At 40.3% G+C, this 19,197-nt stretch overlaps 1 protein-coding gene and 1 non-coding gene across 2 annotated transcripts; one reads left to right on the top strand and one right to left on the bottom strand.

Annotated features, from left to right (window-relative positions):
- The first annotated feature begins 8,763 nt into the window (after positions 1 to 8,763).
- On the top strand, positions 8,764 to 8,871 carry LOC148548165 (small nucleolar RNA R71). The gene has a single exon (XR_015898353.1). It is a non-coding gene; the product is annotated as a small nucleolar RNA R71 (small nucleolar RNA).
- Positions 8,872 to 18,423: 9,552 nt separating this feature from the next.
- On the bottom strand, positions 18,424 to 18,990 carry LOC107611087 (uncharacterized). Its single transcript, XM_016313049.1, has one exon. It carries the CDS (start codon positions 18,988 to 18,990, stop codon positions 18,424 to 18,426), a length of 567 nt encoding a protein of 188 aa, XP_016168535.1.
- Positions 18,991 to 19,197: the final 207 nt, after the last annotated feature.

Here is a 19,197-nt window from a genome sequence, read left to right as displayed (position 1 = left end):
ATGTATGGGGTAATTCACTCTAGTCTTCTCTAGTCATGCTTTCTAAACTTTGTTCTTCACCTAACCAATCAACAAATATTTAATGTTCCAATGCAAACATCATGAGATCTTTTCAAGGTTGTAATGGGGCTAAGGCAAAGGTGAGGATATATGTATGGGTAAGTGAGCTATAAATTGAATCCTTGATTAACCTAAGCTCTCACCTATACACACACACACACTCTATATAACTTCTAAAATTATGCCTAACTACCCAAAATTCTCACTTTTGCATTACATACTCATGCATCAACTCTTCTTTTAATTTGTATCACCTATGCATTGATTTTTCATTAGCTTAACATTGGGGTAATTTTGTCCCCTTATTTATTTAATTATTTATTTATTGGTATTTTTTTAATATATATAGAAAAGTAAATATAACTTATCAATGCACATGGATTTTTAATTTTTCTGGTCTCACATGAGTAGGTACCCAAATTCCCAATATTTTATCATAACACATTCCCTATTAACCCATGTTCCCACAGTTTTTCCACACTTAGTTAATACACAATCTCTATCTTAAGCTAACCAAAGATTCAATTGGGGTAATTGATTGTTTTTCCGCTTAAGGCTAGTGATGTGGTAAAATATAGAACAAATGGGGATTAAAAGGCTCAAGGTGGCTAACAAAGGTAATTAAAAGGGTAGGCTATTTGGGATAAGTGAGCTAATAATCAAATAATGGCCTCAATCATATGCATGCATATAACACATTAAACACTGGACATATAGAGTGGAACAAAATAAAAATTACAATCATAGAGAAAACACACAAGAATAAAATATTATGGTTAAATAGTGTAACCATGTAATTAAGCTCAAATCTCACAGGTTGTGTGTTCTTAACTCAAAAACCATGTTCCAATTTACAGTCTTCAAACAAGTTTAACATAAATTTTTCAAATTAAATTAGTGAAATATTATAAAATAGAGTCTTTGAAAAGAAATTTATTACTTTAACCAAGCAAACATACATACAAATAATTATTATCATGCAATCTATTCTATCTAACCAAAGAAAAACTAAAATGTTGGTGTTAAGAGAGAGAGATTACCTCTGGAAGTCAAGTACTGATCGACCTCCCCACACTTAAAGATTGGCACCGTCCTCGGTGCCATCTGTCAGGAACAGAGGGGGGCTGGTAACAGCATCTCCACAGTCAGAGTCGTCAGGGCTCCCAGTGCTGGTAGGTGAAGTGGAGTTCGGAGTGTCTGGTTCTTCTTCAGGTGGGTGGTTGCCGACAATTAGCTCCTTGAGGTATGTAAATCGGCGCTTGTTACGGCACTCTCCTTGCTTTGCTTGCCGGTCAAGCTGGTCCAACCTTTAAAGTATCTGTAGGAGCAACTGACTTGTTGAAGGTGCTTGTGATGTGGAAGGAGAAGGAATATCTCCGGCCGGGTCTGCGGTCCGGCTGGTAGTGGCTGTTGGGGGTCTGATGTACTTCCCATTGGGGATATACTGATCATCCCGCGGAAGTATGGTCTTGGTGTCTCCAGCTCTGTAGGAGACTCCGGCTGCCGAGACTAGATCTAAAACCAAGGCGGAAAAGGGTTGGTTACCCGCAATCTGTACGTGTCCCATGGCGTGCCGGAGGTGTCTTGGTAAGTTGAGAGGCTGGTTTGTAATGATACACCGGAGGAGAACAGCCATATCTGCAGTGAATGAGGAATCGTGAGTGCTTGGAAAGATGTAATGGGACATAATTTGTGCCCACACTCGAGCCTCCAAAGTGAGTGCTGAAGCCAATATGCCTTTAGGTCGGGATTGATGGTATCCATAGATCCATCTACTGCCAGGTTGTGCTATAACTTTGAGGATGGCGTCCCAGTCAAATTGGTATGTCTGGTGCTTGAAAGAGGCTTCTTGGTATGCGTCCAATCCTTCTAGGGCAGGGGGAGATCTAAAGCTCACTGAATGGCCCCTTCAGAGATAGGGACTTGCTTCGGACGGACATAGACAGACTGCAGGGTTGGCATGTGAAAATTGGAGTGGAATTCAACTACCCATGAGAGATTGACCTGCCGTGGCTGCCTCCGTAAGAATCCCCATTGTCTGCGCTCAAGGCGGGGCTCAACAAACTTAAAAATGTGGGTAGGGAGGATGAGTAGGTGCTCATTGTTGTAGTTTCTCTCAGCCAGGATGGGGAACATCTGCTCACAATAGCGGTTAGTGAACCGCGCAGTGTCCCTTACTTGAAAGGCTTTCTCTGTTTCATCGACCTTGATGATCCTCTTGACTCGCTTTGTTGAGGGCTTTTCTGATGTGGAAGATGGTTCCGCAGCTAGTGCTCTTTTTGTTCCTCTCCTTGCCGGTGGTTTGGGAGCAGCTTTCTCTTTATCCTTCTTGATGGCCATCCTGAAAAGGGAAAAGGAAAGTAACATGTAAAGCCAAGGGTTAAAGCAAGGAGGAGGACAGTACAAGTGATAATCAATGCCAAGGTAAAGAAGGATGTCGTTAACACATGGTTGCGACTACATGTAATCAGGACATCAATGGAAATATAGCATGATAAATTAAGACAATTAAATACAAGATGTTTATTGGCATGCCGGCAAAGGCATGAGTAGCATAGATCAAGCATTTATTGCTTAATTTGATTATCAAATGTAACGAACTAACAATCACGTTTGTATTGACAATTATATTCAATTAATAAAATATTGAAAGGGTTTTATGAAAAACAGGTATTAGAGTAGAAGGATAGAATAATTAAAAGTTCACAATGCCATACGGACTTTTTCACAAACACTTAGTATGCATGGTAAATATGTTATTGAAAGTATTAAGTTTGAACATGCAAGCAACCCAAAAATAATTAGTGATAATTATCAAACAACTCCTTAATAATCCACAAGCAATTATGGAAGAAAACAATCACCCAATTAGATTTCTAACACCAAGTAAAATAATACAAAAATAAATAAATAATAAGGAGAGAAGAAAGAAAATAGAAAGAAAGAACCTTGAGAAAAAGGTGACAAAGAGATGTAATGGAGAATGGGAGGTGAAGAAAATATGATGGAAGGGGGGGAAGAAGAAAAAAAAAGTAAAGAAAGAAGAAGGAAAAAAAGAATGAAGAATAAAGAAGAAAGAAGAGAAAGAAAGAAGAAAGAAGAAAGAAGAAAGAAATTAGGATTGAAAAAGAAAAGATCAGAAAAGTGGCGGCGCAGGGTTCTGGTGGTGTTGCACGAGTGACGCGTACGCGTACTCCATGCGTACGCGTGGGTCGCGCTAATGGGGAGGCGACGCGTAGGCAGCCTTGCGCACGTACAACTCTCTGTTTGTATCGAGATGTGTGCCAAAATAGCATACGACGCGTGCGCGTCATTGACGCGCACGCGTGAGTGTTCAGGATTTGAAAATGACGTGCACGCGTCAAGGACGCGTACGCGTGAGTGACTTTGTGCCTTGGGAATAGTTCCCGCACTAGGCCATCACAACTTTCGGCCTGACACCTCTTTACATCGATTTTCCTAGGTCACGCGTGTGCGTCATTGACGCGTACGCATGAGGTGCCAAATATTCAAATGACACGCACGCGTGAGGGACGCGTTCGTGTGGTTATGCTTGTGCGATTGGCAAACTTTCTGCATTGCTCCCATGCAACTTTCTGCCACTTTCTCTCTTTTTTTTTGGTGCAGAATACTGAATGCAACATGCTGATGAATATGCAGAAATTATGGATTAATGCTAATAAAAAGAAAAGAAAATAAAATAAGACTGATAAAAAGGGAACAATCATACCATGGTGGGTTGTCTCCCACCTCGCACTTTGCTTTTACGTCCTTTAGTTGGACGGTCTTCAGGCTCATTCTGCTTCTGTTGGTGGGTCCTCCAAGAGGAAGACCTCTAGCTCTTTGTGTTCCTTCATCTTCTCACCATGATAAAGCTTTAGGCAATGTCCATTGACCTTGATGAAATCGGAACTTGAGGGATGACTCAGGTGGAAGACTCCATATGGCTCTGCCTTCTCTACTCTATAGGGGCCTTCCCATCTGGATCTCAGCTTTTCTCGCATGAGTCTCAGCCTGGAGTTGTAAAGGAGAACTAGATCTCTAGGTCTGAACTCTTTTCTCTTAATATGCTTGTCATGCACAGCCTTCACCTTCTCTTTGTATAATATGGCGTTGTCATAAGCTTCAAGTCGAAGGGTCTCCAGTTTTGCTAGTTGCAGCTTCCTTTCAGCGCCAGCTTTCTCAAATCCCATGTTGCACTCCCTCACAGCCCAGAAAGCCTTGTGTTCCACCTCTACTGGAAGGTGGCAAGCCTTTCCGTATACTAAGCGGAAGGAGCTCATCCCAATGGGTGTCTTGTATGCTGTCCGATACGCCTAGAGCGCATCAACAAGTCTGGTGCTCCATTCCTTCTTATGAGGCTTTACTATCTTCCCCAGAATGCGCTTTATTTCTCTGTTAGACACCTCTGCTTGTCCATTGGTCTAGGAATGGTAAGCTGTTGCCACTTTGTGAACGATCCCATGCTTCTTCAGTAGTCCAGCTAGTCTCCTGTTACAGAAGTGAGTGCCTTGATCACTCACGATTGCTTGTGGTGATCCAAAGCGACAGATAATATGGTTTCTAACAAAGGAGACAATAGTGTTAGCATCATCAGTACGGGTAGGAATTGCTTTCACCCATTTAGAAATATAATCTACAGCAAACAGTATATAAAGGTAACCACTAGAGTTTGGAAATGGACCCATGAAGTCAATGCCCCAAACATAAAAAATTTCACAGAATAGCATAATCTGTTGGGGCATCTCATCTCTCTTGGATATATTACCAAACCTTTGGCATGGGGAACAAGATTTACAAAAGGCAGCATCATCCTTAAAAAGAATGGGCCACCAAAATCCACAGTCTAAAATTTTTCTAGCTGTTCTTTGAGGGCCGAAATGTCCTCCACTCTCAGAAGAGTGGCAGCCTCTAAAATGGACAGGAATTCTGATTGGGACACACACCTTCTAATTACCTGGTCATCACCATACCTCCATAAATATGGGTCATCCTATATATAATATTTGGACTCGCTTTTCAGCTTGTCTCTTTGATGCTTAGTAAAATTAGGAGAGAAAGTGTGGCTAACTAGATAATTAGCTACAGGTGCATACCAAGGAACTACTTCAGATACTGCGTGTAAGCTATCAAATGGAAAAGCATCATTGATAGGGGTGGAGTCAGTCTTAATGTGCTCAAGGCGACTCAAGTGGTCTGCCACTAAATTCTGGGAACCACTCCTATCCTTAATTTCTAAATCAAATTCTTGCAGCAGCAATATCCAATGTATTAACCTTGGTTTGGACTCTTTTTTAGCTAATAAATACTTTAGAGCTGCATGGTCTGAGTGCACTACCACCTTAGTACCAAGTAAATAGGCTCGGAATTTATCCAGAGGAAAAACAATAGCCATAAGCTTTTTCTCAGTGGTAGTGTAATTAAACTGAGCAACGTCTAAAGTCTTAGAAGCATAAGCAATTACGAAAGGATCCTTACCTTCGCGCTGAGCCAGTGCCACTCCTACTGCATGGTTAGAGGCATCGTACATAATCTCAAAGGGCTGGCTCCAATCTGGTCCTCTCACAATCGGAGCTTGAGTCAAGGCGATTTTTAGCTTATCAAATGCTTCTATGCAATCCTCACTGAACTTGAACTCAACATATTTCTGCAGCAGTCTGGATAAAGGCAGTGCTACCTTACTGAAGTCCTTGATAAATCTCCTATAGAAACCTGCATGGCCAAGAAACGAATGGACTTTCCTCACGGACGAAGGGTAGGGCAAACTAGAAATGACATCTACCTTTGCTGGATCTACAGAAATACCAGTATTAGAGACAACATGTCCTAGTACAATTCTTTGTTTTACCATAAAGTGACATTTTTCAAAATTTAAACAAGGTTTGAACTAACACACCTATCTAATACTCTAGCTAAACTACCCAACTAAAGGCTAAATGAATCACCATATACACTAAAATCATCCATGAAAACTTCCATACAGTTCTCAATAAGATCTGAGAAGATACTCATCATGCATCTTTGGAAAGTAGCCGGTGCATTACATAAGCCAAAAGGCATCATTTTGTATGCATACGTTCCAAAGGGGCATGTAAAAAGTAGTCTTCTCCTAATCTTCAGGAGCTATATGAATTTAAAAATAGCCTGTATAACCATATAAAAAGTAATAATGGGATTTACCTGACAGGCGATCAAGCATCTGATCAATAAATGGCAAGGGGTAATGATCCTTGCGAGTAGCTTGGTTGAGACGCCTGTAATCAATGCAAACTCTCCATGAATTCTGCATTCTAGTTGTCAGGAGCTTTCCATGCTCATTTTTTACTATTGTGACTCCAGACTTCTTGGGCACCACTTGTACTAGACTGACCCATTCACTATCTGAGATGGGGTAGATGATATCTGCTTCAAGTAGCATGGTCACTTTTTTCTTGACAACTTCTAAGATGGTGGGATTCAGTCTTCTTTGGGGTTAACGGACAGGCCTTGCTCCCTCTTCTAAAAATATCCTATGCTCAAAAACTTGAGGACTGATGCCTACTATATCCGCCAAGCTCCACCCAATTGCTTTCTTGTGTCTTCTCAACACACTAAGCAGCTGCTCCTCCTGTTGGGGAGTAAGTTCCATTGCAATGATAACTGGGAGCTTTTGATTATCCTTAAGGTAAGCATACTTGAGGTGGGGTGGAAGGGGCTTTAATTCCAATTTCTGCTCATGGCTAGGCACTTGATCATCTGGAGCCAGTGATGGTTGTAACGTGTCCTCATCTTGTCCAGGGGGTGTCCCCACACTTGCATCTTGCTCCATGTGCCTCTCTTCTACTTCCTCCTGGTGAACTGCAGCTACAGTCTCATCAATGATGTTGCACTGGAAGATGGAATGGTCTTCAGGAGGATGCTTCATAGCTTCATCCAAATTGAAGCTCACTGCTCTGCCATCTATCTCAAAAGAGTATGTTCCTGAGAAGGCATCCAACTTGAACTTCGAAGTCTTCAGGAAAGGCCTTCCAAGTAGGATGGATGATGGTCTTCTTGAGTTATTAGGGGCATCTCCAAAATATAGAAGTCAATAGGAAATGTGAGCCCCTTAATGCTTACCAGCACGTCCTCAGCAATTCCAACCACGGAGATAATGCTTTTATCTGCTAAAACAAAATGAGCTGCCGACCTTTTTAAGGGAGGGAGCCTCAAAGCATCATATACAGATAATGGCATTATACTAACATACGCTCCTAATTCACACATACAGTCATAAAATTTCACACCATCTATAGTAATAGTAACCATGCATGGACCTGGGTCACTACATTTTTCAGGTATATCACCTACTAAAGCGAAAATGGAACTGCCTAGAGGAATAGTTTTTAAATTCTGTAATTTATCCTTATGCATGCACAAATTCTTTAGAAACTTAGCATATCTAGGTACCTGCTGAATGGCATCAAAAAGTGGAATCTTTACCTCAACTTTTTTGAATATTTCTACCATTTTAGGGTCTAGCTCCATCTGCTTTCTGGATTTCCTAGCAAGGTGGGGAAATGGGATAGGAATGGCGCCACTTGTAGCTTCTGCGTCCCTTGGTGCTCCATTCCTTGGCTGAGCTGCTTCTTCTTCAACCAAGTCTTGTACTACATTCTCTTCTTCAGCATCCTCTACCTCCACAACATCTTCAGCTTGAATGTTCTCCTTTGAGCTTGGCTCCTCATGATTCCTCTCTTGCAGTGTAGTTCCAGACCTCAAAGTGATGGCATTGATGCCACCTTTGGGGTTCGGTATAGGTTGAGAAGGAATTGTACTGGAGCTTGAAGGTTGAGTGTTGGAGGTACTTGACGATCCCATCTGAGAGACGAGAGCTTGTATAGCAGAAGTCAGACCATTAAGTGTGTTTTCCATGGTCGTTTGTCTTTGTGCCAGAGAGTGAAGCAACTCGTCATTGGAAGAGGAAGTTGGGTAAGTGATTTGGGGGACCTGCTGTTGGTTGTTCTGAGGTGCTTGGGACTGCCTTACGTGAGGTGCTCTGTAAGGCTGGTTTTGGTTCTGCTGTCTATTGTTGTTGTTCCACCTCTGATTTTTATTGTTGTCTCTGCCTCCTCTATTGTAGCTATCCCTCCAACCTTGGTTGGAATTATCTCTCCATCCCTGGTTGGAATTATCTCTCCATCCCTGGTTGGAATTATCTCTCCATCCTTGGTTAGAGTTGTCTTGCCAACCTTGATTGTGGGTTCCACCTTGGTTGTAATTGCTGCCTTGTTGATTATATCCTTGATTCGGGCAGTCATAGAAATTGTGAGTAGCTGCCAAGGTGTTGTCTTCTTGTTGGAGCTGTGGACACTTATCAGTGTAATGAGTGTAATCAGCACATATTTCGTATACTCTTTGAGGAACCAACTGTTGACTTTGTTGTGGTGAGGGAGGCTGAGGTTGTTGTTGATTTAGTTGTATCTGCTTCAGTAGGTTGGTCATCTCACATACAGCTTGTGTGAAGGCAGTAGTCTCACTGCTAGAGGAAATCTCTGCAACACCTTTGGGGTGGTTGTTCCTGTGCCTGTGATTCCGAGTGGACTCAGCTAAGTCGCTGATCAGTTTCCACGCTTCATCTGCGGTCTTGTACTTTTTCAGAGAACCATTACTTGCACCATCCAATGTAGTCTTATCCCGAGGCTTCATTCCTTGAGTGAAGTAGCTAATCAACACCAACTTGTCAATCATGTGATGGGGGCATGCGTCTAGAAGATTCTTGAAGTGCTCCCAATACTCATAAAGGGTCTCCAGTTCGCCTTGAATAATGCAGGAGATCTCCTTTCTCAGTCTATCTGTAACTTCAGCTGGAAAGTATTTTTCCAAGAATTCTCTTCTGAGCATATCCCAGTTAGTAACAGTCATTTCAGGTTGAGTGTAGTACCACTCCCTCGCCTTTCCCTCAAGAGAAAATGGGAAGGCAGTTAGCAGAATAGAAGTTTCATCTGCACCATGACGCCTAACAGTAGAACAGGCTATCTAAAAATTACTGAGGTGCTTGATAGGCTCCTGAGTTGGTAAGCTATGAAACTTAGGCATCAAGTTGATTAGTGCAGTCTTCAGTTCAAAATCTGCAGCCAGATTTGGGTGACGTACTTGATACGATTGCAGAGTAAAGTCTAGGGCTCTTACCTCCTGGAGAGTAATCCTCCTGGGCTCCGCCATATTACCTGCACGTAAATCAACCGAATTAGTAGTAGAGGAGCTTGTTTCTTCGTTGAATGTCGCTTTAGATTTGCCCTCAGATGAGACTGGTGAATTGATAACAACCACTTCACCACCCTCAGAGGCTAACCGACGCCGAGCTCACCTAATACGTGAAAGAGTTCTTTGAATTTCGGGATCAAATGCAACTAAGCTCGGATCAGGCAGTGAACGCATCATTCAACGAGAGAAACATATAGCTCATGATAATAAAATAAACTAAAATATGCAAATAAATAAAATTAAAAATATTTACACCAACTAATAAATTAGCACACAATTGCAACTCCCCGGCAACGGCGCAAAAAATTGATGGGTGCGGAAATTAGCCAATTAAGAAATTAATAGAAGGAATACGTTGCGAGTATAGTTCTTAACCAGCAAAAATTCGCTTATCAATTTAGAAGGGTTGTCACAAAATTAGAATAAAAAATACTGGGAGTATGAATCCCAGGTCGTCTCCCAACGAACTGACAAAAGGGTGCTATCTTATTAATCAGGAGTTTTTCGAGAAATTTTGAGAGTTGATAATAACAGAAAATAAATAAATGTAAAGTAGCGCAATGAAAATTAAAAGAGATTTATATATTCGAATTAAAAAGCCTTGACTGGGGAAATGATTAATTGGAAGTTCTATCCTTGTTGGAATTCTCTCAAGTGTAGTATAAAGAGGTTGTTATTTTCACTTAGTTAACCCTTACTAAATAAAGGAAAGTCAAGTGATTGAGCTAACTCTTATTTGCAAATCCTAATCCTCTCCCTAGGGAAGGACTAGCGTTATTAAATAGAGAATTAGCCAACAACTTCCAATTTAACTAATCACTTGAGCATTCTAACTCAAGTGTCTCCTTTTAATCAACCCTCAAGTCAAGTTGGGAGTCTACTCTATCAACATGAATACCATCTTCGTTGTTTTATAAGAGAAGTAAAAAGAGAACATAATAATTAAAATCAATTGGAAGCAATTAAACAAATAATGAAATTTAAATAGAAAAATACTTCTTGCATTAATAAATTCTAAAAACAATCCAATTGTAACTCTGAACAAAAATTAAGGATATAGAAGAGTAAGGGAATAAGGAAACAAACTAGAATAGCAACTTCAACGAAGGTAATGACTCTTCTCAATATCCAAAGCAAAAGCATAAAACTAGAAATCTATGAAAGTAAAAGAAAACCTAGAAGAAGAGTAATTTTTCTCTAGATTCGAAACTAAAAATCTAAAACTATACTAATGAGAATGTGTGTTGAGTCTCTGCATGTTCCCTAGCTCTAGTCTGTGCTTCTGGGCCGGAAACTGGGTCCAAACTCGGCCCAAAATCGCCCCCAGCGTTTTCTGTGATTTCTGCAGATCGTGCATGTCACGCGTACGCGTCAGTCACACGTACGCGTTAGGCACGCGCACGCGTCGTCTTCTAGAACTCCAATCCATGCGTACGCGTCAGGTACGCGCACGCGTCGCTGTGAAAATCTCCAGATCACGCGCACGCGTGAACCATGCGTACGCGTCGATGCTCGCTGGTTGTCCCCTTTATTTCTTGTGCTCCTTCTATTTTTGCAATCTTCCTCTCTATCCTCCTAGCCGTTCCTGCCTTATAAAGCCTGAAAATACTGAACACACAGATCACGACATCGAATTGTATAAAGGAGAATTAAAATACACAAATTAACGGCTTAGGAAATAAGTTTTCAACCATAGAACAAAACTAGGAAGGAATTTGTAAAACCATGCAATTTGTATGAATAAGTGTGTAAAGACTTGATAAAAGCCACTCAAATCAGCATAAGATAAACCATAAAATAGTGGTTTATCAGTCATATGGAGGTGAATGGTTGTAGGTGGCTTGTGAGTATGGTGGTCCACAGCTATGTTGAGGAGGTGGTTCATAAGCATATGGCGGGGCCTGTTGGTAACTACAAAGGGGTCCACCATATTCATCATCTTGGTATGCACCCTGGAATGGCTCTCGATCATAGTAATTTGGTGGAGGTTGGTTATCACGAGAAGGTCCTCCATGACTATTGTCTTGGTATGCATCATATAATGATTGTTGGTTATAGTGCATTGGAGGGGATTGTTGCCAAGAGGGTTGCTCAAATCCTTGTGGCTCCTCCCATCTTTGACTGTTCCAACCTTGATGCCTATTCACATTATAACGTCCATTTCCTGCAACATAATTTGAACTAAACTCATAGCCAAAGGGGTGAGAATTCATAGTAGCTAAAGAAAATAAAAACTAATAAAAATTAATGAAAATAAACTCCTAAAACTAGAATCACCAACAAAGAAACCAAAAAGTAAATATTTACAATAAGCAATAATAAGGCACATGTTTGCAATTCCCCGACAACGGCGCCATTTTGACGAAAGGATTTTTGCTAGTAAAGAATTTCACAAATATATTCTCGTTGAAAGTATAGTTTCTAAACCAGCAAAGAATCCTTTCGTACAAATAAATTTGGTTGTTACTTAAGCAAACCCAATAAAAATAAACCGAAGTATTTAAACCTCGAGTCGTCTCTCAAGGAATTGCAGGGAGGTGTAGTTATTATTGGTTATGGGATTGTATCTTTTTGGGTTTTAAATAATGAATAAGAAAAGTAAATTTCAAGAATTAAATTAATAACTAACAAAGCTCTTAGCATGGTATGAGAACTGGACGTCCTATCCTAGTTATCCTTATCAATTGTGATGAGAATTGTTCATTGCTCCCACTTAGTTAACCCTTACTAAATAAAGGAAAGTCAAGTGGACTAATCAATTTGATTCCTCAAGTCCTAGTCAACTCCTAAGGAAAGACTAGCTTTAGAGGGATCCAAACTAACCAGCAAATTCCAATTATCAATCAACAAGGAGTTTGATAACTCTAGTGTCTCCAGTTAATCAATTCAAGCTAAGAATGTAAAAAGCTAGATTAAAATCATAAATATGAAATACTTCAAATTGCATTAAATAGAAAATCAAATTAAACATGAGAATTCATAAACCAAATAGCAACATAAAGTAATTAATAGGCGAAATAGATGAAGTAGAATACTAAGATAAATAAAAGTAGAAAAGAAACTAAATTAAAGGAACATTGAACCTGGAATTGAGAAGAAATAAACCTAAAACTAAGAGAAATCCTAAAACCTAGAGAGAGGAGAGAGCCTCCCTCCCTAGAAACTACATCTAAAACCTGAATTGTGAATAATGAGAAGTGTATGTGTATGTCCCTTGAGTCTCTGCTTGTCCCCTGGCTTTAGTCTGCGTTTCTAGGCTGAAAATTGGGTCCAAACTCAGCCCAAAATCGCCCCTAGCATTTTCTGCATTTTCTGCAGGTCGCGCATGTCATGCGTACGCGTCAGTCACGCGTACGCGTCGCTGGTCAACTTCGTGTGTCACGCGTATGCGTCAGGTACGCGCACGATCGCTGTGCAAATTGCTTCTCACGCATACATTTCAGGTACGCATACGCGTTGCTGTAAATTTCTCCAGATCACGCACACGCGTGAGCCATGCATGCACGTCAATGCTCGCTGGTTGTCTCCTTTATTTCTTGTGTTCCTTCCATTTTTGCATGCTTCCTCTTCATCCTTTAAGCCATTCATGCCCTATAAAGCCTGAAACACTTAACACACAAATCACGGCATTGAATGATATAAAGGAGAATTAAAAATATACAATTTAAAGGCTTAGGAAGCAAGTTTTCAACCATAGAACAAAATTAGGAAGGAATTGTAAAATCATGCAAATAGTATGAATAAGTGTGTAAAGACTTGATAAAAGCCACTCAAATCAGCACAAGATAAACCATAAAATAGTGGTTTATCATTGATCAACTTCATCCTCATTTGCAAGAGTCTCATCAGCCACATCCTCACCTCCAGGAGTCTCATCAACTGCATCCTCATTCTCCTCCTCGTCACCCTCAGGCATAGAAGTTCGTGTCAGACTTTAGCGACATCCAATCCCTCTGTGGACACTCCTAACTGAATCAATAGAAGTTCTTCCCCTAGAATGCTCATAATAGGCTCGCGGTGGATGCCTCGCATCCAAAGACAATCGTCTGGGAACAACGTTAGCCACTGGCACCTATAGAGGGTCCTGGATAGAGTATAAATCATTAACCTACCAAGATGATTCGGGACCCTGGACCCAATCAATAATCTGTCTATGTAAATCCTCATCCAGTGCCACTGTGCCTAGTAACTGTGTCAATGAACCTTGCGGTGCCTGTGTCGGTTTGTATGCCTCACACATGGTAGATGGCTGACCATATGGCTGTAGGGAAGGTGGGTGAAAGATTGTGTATATTTATGTGTGTATGGTGGGGGTGGATAATGTGGATATAGTTGTGAGTATGGTGACTGTATGAAGGTTGGGTGGAAGGTTGTGCATATTCCTGTAAGTACTGTAGGTGTGGATACTGTGGTAGGTATGATATGGCTATTGATATGGTAGGTATGGATATGATGCGTATCCATACGATTGTGAAACCAGTCGTTATTCTTGCCGAGGTGGTCCTTGTTGTTGAGGTGGTTGTTTTTGCTGAGGTTGTTATTCTTACTGATGTGATTGTTCTTGTTGATATTCTTCCTCTTGCTCAGCAAGCTCAGAGAGCCGCAGGTGATCATCGAATTTACCAATATACCAGTCCATGTTCTGGTTGGATGGTTAAAAGTTGTCAACATGTTCACCTGTCAAGACACACACAGAATTATTTAACCATTGTGAGATCCATACTGCGTGTTCTACACCCCAGTTCTTATTCTTTGGACTTGTCAGTACTATGTTATGGGACACTCCAAGTTTTATAGCTTCGACTGGGGGGTCTTGATGAAAGCCAAACTGTCTTCTAATCCTATCAGTCGGATGCCACTCCACAGCCTCAAAACATATTAAAGGTACAGTTGCACTCAAAAGATTTGCACCGTTGTTAATGTCAAATGGAATAACATGAGGTGCAACCCGATTGGGACTGTATGTGTCCCACACAAACTGAAAAAACATATCAAACCTCAAAGGTATAAGTGCACCAGTTATCAATTTAGTTAAATATAACAAAAGGTCTTAGCAACATAACACGTACCGCATCCAGAGGAAGATCGTCCAACCTTCTCCTGATGTCAGAGGTTATCCAATTTTTATAGTGCTCAATGGTGGGTTGATAATCATTTCACCTGCCATATCATGTTCATATTAGAAAGTAATTAATACAGCAAAAATAACAAAATCGACATCTTAGTTAAATATTACGTGCGAGCGAGTGGAAAGCTGGTATCCACCGACAGAGGCCCTATTGTCGGCATTCTGATGAATCCATATTTGACGATAAATTTTGGCTTGAATTAAGTAGATTTCATCATATAAACTCATGCTTATTCACTAAAGTAGAATGCTTTTGTGTTTCCTCTCTCAATTTCACCTAAATGTGAAAACATGCATTTTTGTGCTTATATTGATCAATTTAATTCCTTTTTTATTCCATCCGATGCCGTGATAGGTTTTGTTAAGTGATTTTAGGTCAATTAGGCAAGAATGGTTTAGTAGAAGGGGAAGGAAGCATGAAAAAAGGAAGAACACATGAAGAAAACAAAGGAGAAGCACACACTCAAGTGTGCATACACATAACTCCCTGTGCGTACGCACAAGATGGAAATCAGCAAGTGTGCGTACGCACACAACCCTGTGCGTAGGCACAAGTTTGGGCACGTGACTTCATTAATTGAGCACGTGACTCGCGATTTTAGAGGCCTCTTGGCCCAATTTTGGAAGTGCTGAAGCTGATTTGGAGTTTATATAAGGGGACATCATTCTATATCAAAGGGGAACACTTTTAGGCACCATTTTTAGATAGATTACAACATAATTAGGAGTAGAAGTAGTGTAGAGTAGTTTTCTTCCAATTCTCTCTTAGGGTTTATATAGATTTCATAGTAGAAATTTACAATTTTAGTTATGATCTTGGATTTTGCTTGTCTCATTGTAAGTACTCTTCAATTTTCTATTTAATTACGCTACTCTTGCTACATTTTTCTCATAGTTAAAGTTACTTTGTTAATATATGCAATTTTGATTCTTGAATATTTTGTTTATGAATTTGGTTTTTTATGATTTATATATGCTTGATTGAGTTTCTATTGTTGATATTGTGCATAGTTGGTTATATTTTTCATTATCTTTTGCTATTTGTCATGTTTTGTTATTTTGCCCACCAAGTGTTTGTAAAAATTCCACTTGAGAATTTTGAGTATATTTTCAAACCTTGGCTTGGGAAATGAGTTCCTAGGATACTAGAGTCTGTCTGATATTTAGTGGTAATTCTTGGGTTGTTAGTTGACTCTTGTTTCCACTAACGCTAACTTTCTACTATGTTAATAGTAAGTTAGCTAGGACTTGTGGATTAAGGTCAATTATGCTTGGTTGACTTACTCCTCGATGTTAGGAGTTGACGAAGTGAGATTAACTCATCATAATTACCATAGTTGTGGTTATGACAATGATAGGATTCCTTAATTCTCATTCCCAAGTCAAGACTCTTTTATACAATTATTGCATTTTCACTAGTTTTGATCTTGCTTTCTTCTAAATTGCATTAATTTCCTTTTGATCTCTTGCTAGTTCGTTTATTCTTTAGTTCTTTTAAATTTTCTGTCCCATGATTAAAACCCCCCGCATTTCACAACCAAGAGTGTGCGCATCAATTTGCATGGTCCAAGGGAAGACGATCAGGAATTTAAAACTCCCGGTTTATATTTGTTTTGGATTGTGACAATCCTATATTTTAAACTTTGATTGAGGGTTAAGTATTGGTTTGGGCTATACTCGCAACGAAACGTTTATTTTCTATATTGAAAAATTCTAAACCGACATTTGGCTCTCCGTCACATTCGTATCCAGACCTACACAAGAAGCAATGCCATAGGACCATCCATGTCCTTGCAATCATATCTCGATGTCTGACATAATGATCGATACATGTGCGCAAGGAAAGCAGAACCCCAACTAAACTTAAGAATTTGAGAAAAGTCACGAAGCAACGGCAAATACTTCCAGTGCACAAAGATTCCAGACTTGTAACTAAATAACATCGTATCAAATAGACACATTATGTGACATTTCACATAAATTTCCTTACTTACTTGATCAGTCAAATATTAGTGCCACTTTGGTAACGACCCAACTCCCAGTATGCCATGGTCATACACGAAGCCAAGTGTTACCAACTTGTTCTTCCTAATTATCACACTCAACCGTCTAGATAAATGGAACTTCCTTTCGTGTAAGTTAAGTCAAAGGTATGGCTATCTGTGAAAACCCTTTGATGAACCTCCGGTAATATCCAGCAAGTCCGAGAAAACTCCGAACTTCTGTAACGATCGTAGGTGGTTCCCATTGCACTACTGCTTAGAAGGATTCACTGCAATTCCTCCATGTGATATAACATGTCCCAAAAATGCAACCTTTTCTGTCCAAAACTCGCACTTTGATAGTTTAGCATATAACTTTCGAGTCTTTAGTATCTGCAATACAGTCCTTAGGTATTCTTCATGCTCCTTTTCTGTCTTTGAGTAGATAAGGATGTCGTCTATGAAAACCACTACGAACTGATCAAGGTACGGACGGAAAATACGATTCATGTAATCCATGAAAATTGCAGGAGCATTAGTTAGTATAAACGACATAACCGTATACTCATAGTGACCATATCGAGTTCTAAATGCAGTCTTCGGTATATTTGACTCTTTCACTCGAATCTGGTGATAGCCCGATCGCAAATCAATCTTCGAGAACACAGTTGCACCTTTCAACTGATCCATTAAATCATCTATCTGTGGAAGTGGATACTTGTTCTTGATAGTGACTTTATTTAGCTGTTGGTAATCTACGCAAAGTCTCATTCCACCGTCTTTCTTCTTTACCAGTAATACTGGAGCTCCCCAAGGTGATGCACTGGGATGAATAAATTTCTTTCCAAGTAGCTCATCCAACTGCTTCTTCAACTCTGCAAGTTCCAGTGGTGACACCCAGTACGGTGCTATAGAAATTGGTCCGGTTCTAGGTACTAGTTCAATGATGAATTTTATCTCTCGCTGAGGAGGAAACTCAGGTATGTCATCTGGGAAAACATCAGGAAATTCCTTCACCACTTGGATTCGTTTTAAGCTTAGTTCACTATCATTCGAGCTAGCCGCTAACAGAACGTACCCCTCACAATCACTCCCGTCTAAGGTAAATCTTACAGAATTCATATATAAAGTATGGTACAGAAATGGTTTAATATCTAAACTATCAAATGGAATAACAGCAGTTCTTTCAAAGCAATCAAAGAAAACATGATACTTAGATAACCAATCTAATCCTAGAATAACTTCTAAACCATATAGAGGCAAACAGATTAGATCATGTATAAAAGTTCTGTTCCTAATAGTGAATGGTACTTGCAGGCACACTAAACTGGTCAAAGCATTTCGGGATGCAGGTGTATGGGCAATTAGATCAAAGTTCAACTTAGAGAAATCTAGTCCTAACTTACGAGAAACAGTTAAAGAAATAAAGGAATGCGATGCAATCGAATCATACAGTACAGTTAGAAACCGATTCTTGACATAACACTGACTTTGGATCAGGGCGTCTGATTGCATAGCATCATTAGCAGTCATAGCAAACACTCGACCTTGTTGCTGGGTTTGCACTGGATTCCGAGCGGATATCTTCGGGCATTCCTTAGCAAAATGGCCAGTTCCTCCACAATTATAGCAATTGAATGTTCCAAACAAGCACGGCTTATTACCATGATCCTTCCCACATCGCTTACATATAGTGTTCACCTGCGCCTATTGAGGTCGTTTACCATTATCCTACCTTGGTCTACCTCTGTTTCCACCCGTAGAGCGGGCAGGAACGTTACCATCCTGTGGATTTCTTCACTGTGGCACACCAGGTGTCTTGAAATTTATCCTTCGTGGTTGCCAATTATAACTATTGTAGTTCCTTGGTGGAAATCCTTGACGACTTGCTTTAGATGCAGTTACCTTCTTAGCACATTCTTCCACTAACTTACACTTATTAACCAGCTCAGCAAAATTTTGTATTTCTAATGGAACTACCGAACTCATTAGATCCTCACGAAGGCCCCCTTCGAACTTCAAGCACTTTTATTCTTCAAAGTCAGCAGGATTCCCTTGACAGATCTTGGAGAAACGGGACAAGTCATCAAACTTACGGGCATATTCTGCAACAGTTGTGTTACCCTGTTTCAGTTGCATAAGTTCCATTTCCTTAGCGTCACGAGCTGCCCTCGGAAAATACTTCTTATAAAATTCATCCTTAAAAGTATCCCAAGGAATATCGCCTTCATCCTGTTGCAATAATCGCTGTATTCCCTGCCACCAATACGCAGCTTCTCCTTCCAGCATATAAGTAACGAACTCCACGTGTTGACCTTCCGGAACATGTTGCGCTCGCAGTGATCGTTCGATACCTCGAAACCAGTTATCATCGTCGGTCGCAACGAGTGTGCCATTAAACTTAGGCGGTTTAACCTTCAGAAAGGTCGCAAGGGTCATAGTTCTTTCAAGATGCCCCAAGTTATTCTCATCATTCCCACTATCTTCTCCATATTCATTCTCATTCCCGTTTCTCACTCCAAGACGTTTAACAGCCCTAGCCGCTACTACCGCAGCCTCACACACTGCTTCAGCCACATTGTTCATGGTAGCCATAAACGTTTCCTGTTCCCTCTCGTGGTTAACATTAGGAATTCCTTCCCGTACGCCTCGTCTCTCTGAACCCATCATGGTCCTATTCACACCAAACAATCATTATTAAGGTGATCAGTCTTAACACTTCAAGTCAAGTGTGAACATTCCCAAAATGAAAACACAGAGAGAATCATGCAACACATATCACATAGATATCCTATAAGCATG

The sequence above is a fragment of the Arachis ipaensis genome, chromosome B8, assembly GCF_059453495.1.
Source record: "Arachis ipaensis isolate K30076 ecotype BB chromosome B8, ASM5945349v1, whole genome shotgun sequence".
Taxonomy (NCBI): domain Eukaryota; kingdom Viridiplantae; phylum Streptophyta; class Magnoliopsida; order Fabales; family Fabaceae; genus Arachis; species Arachis ipaensis.
This window is presented reverse-complemented; position numbering and strand designations above follow the sequence as displayed.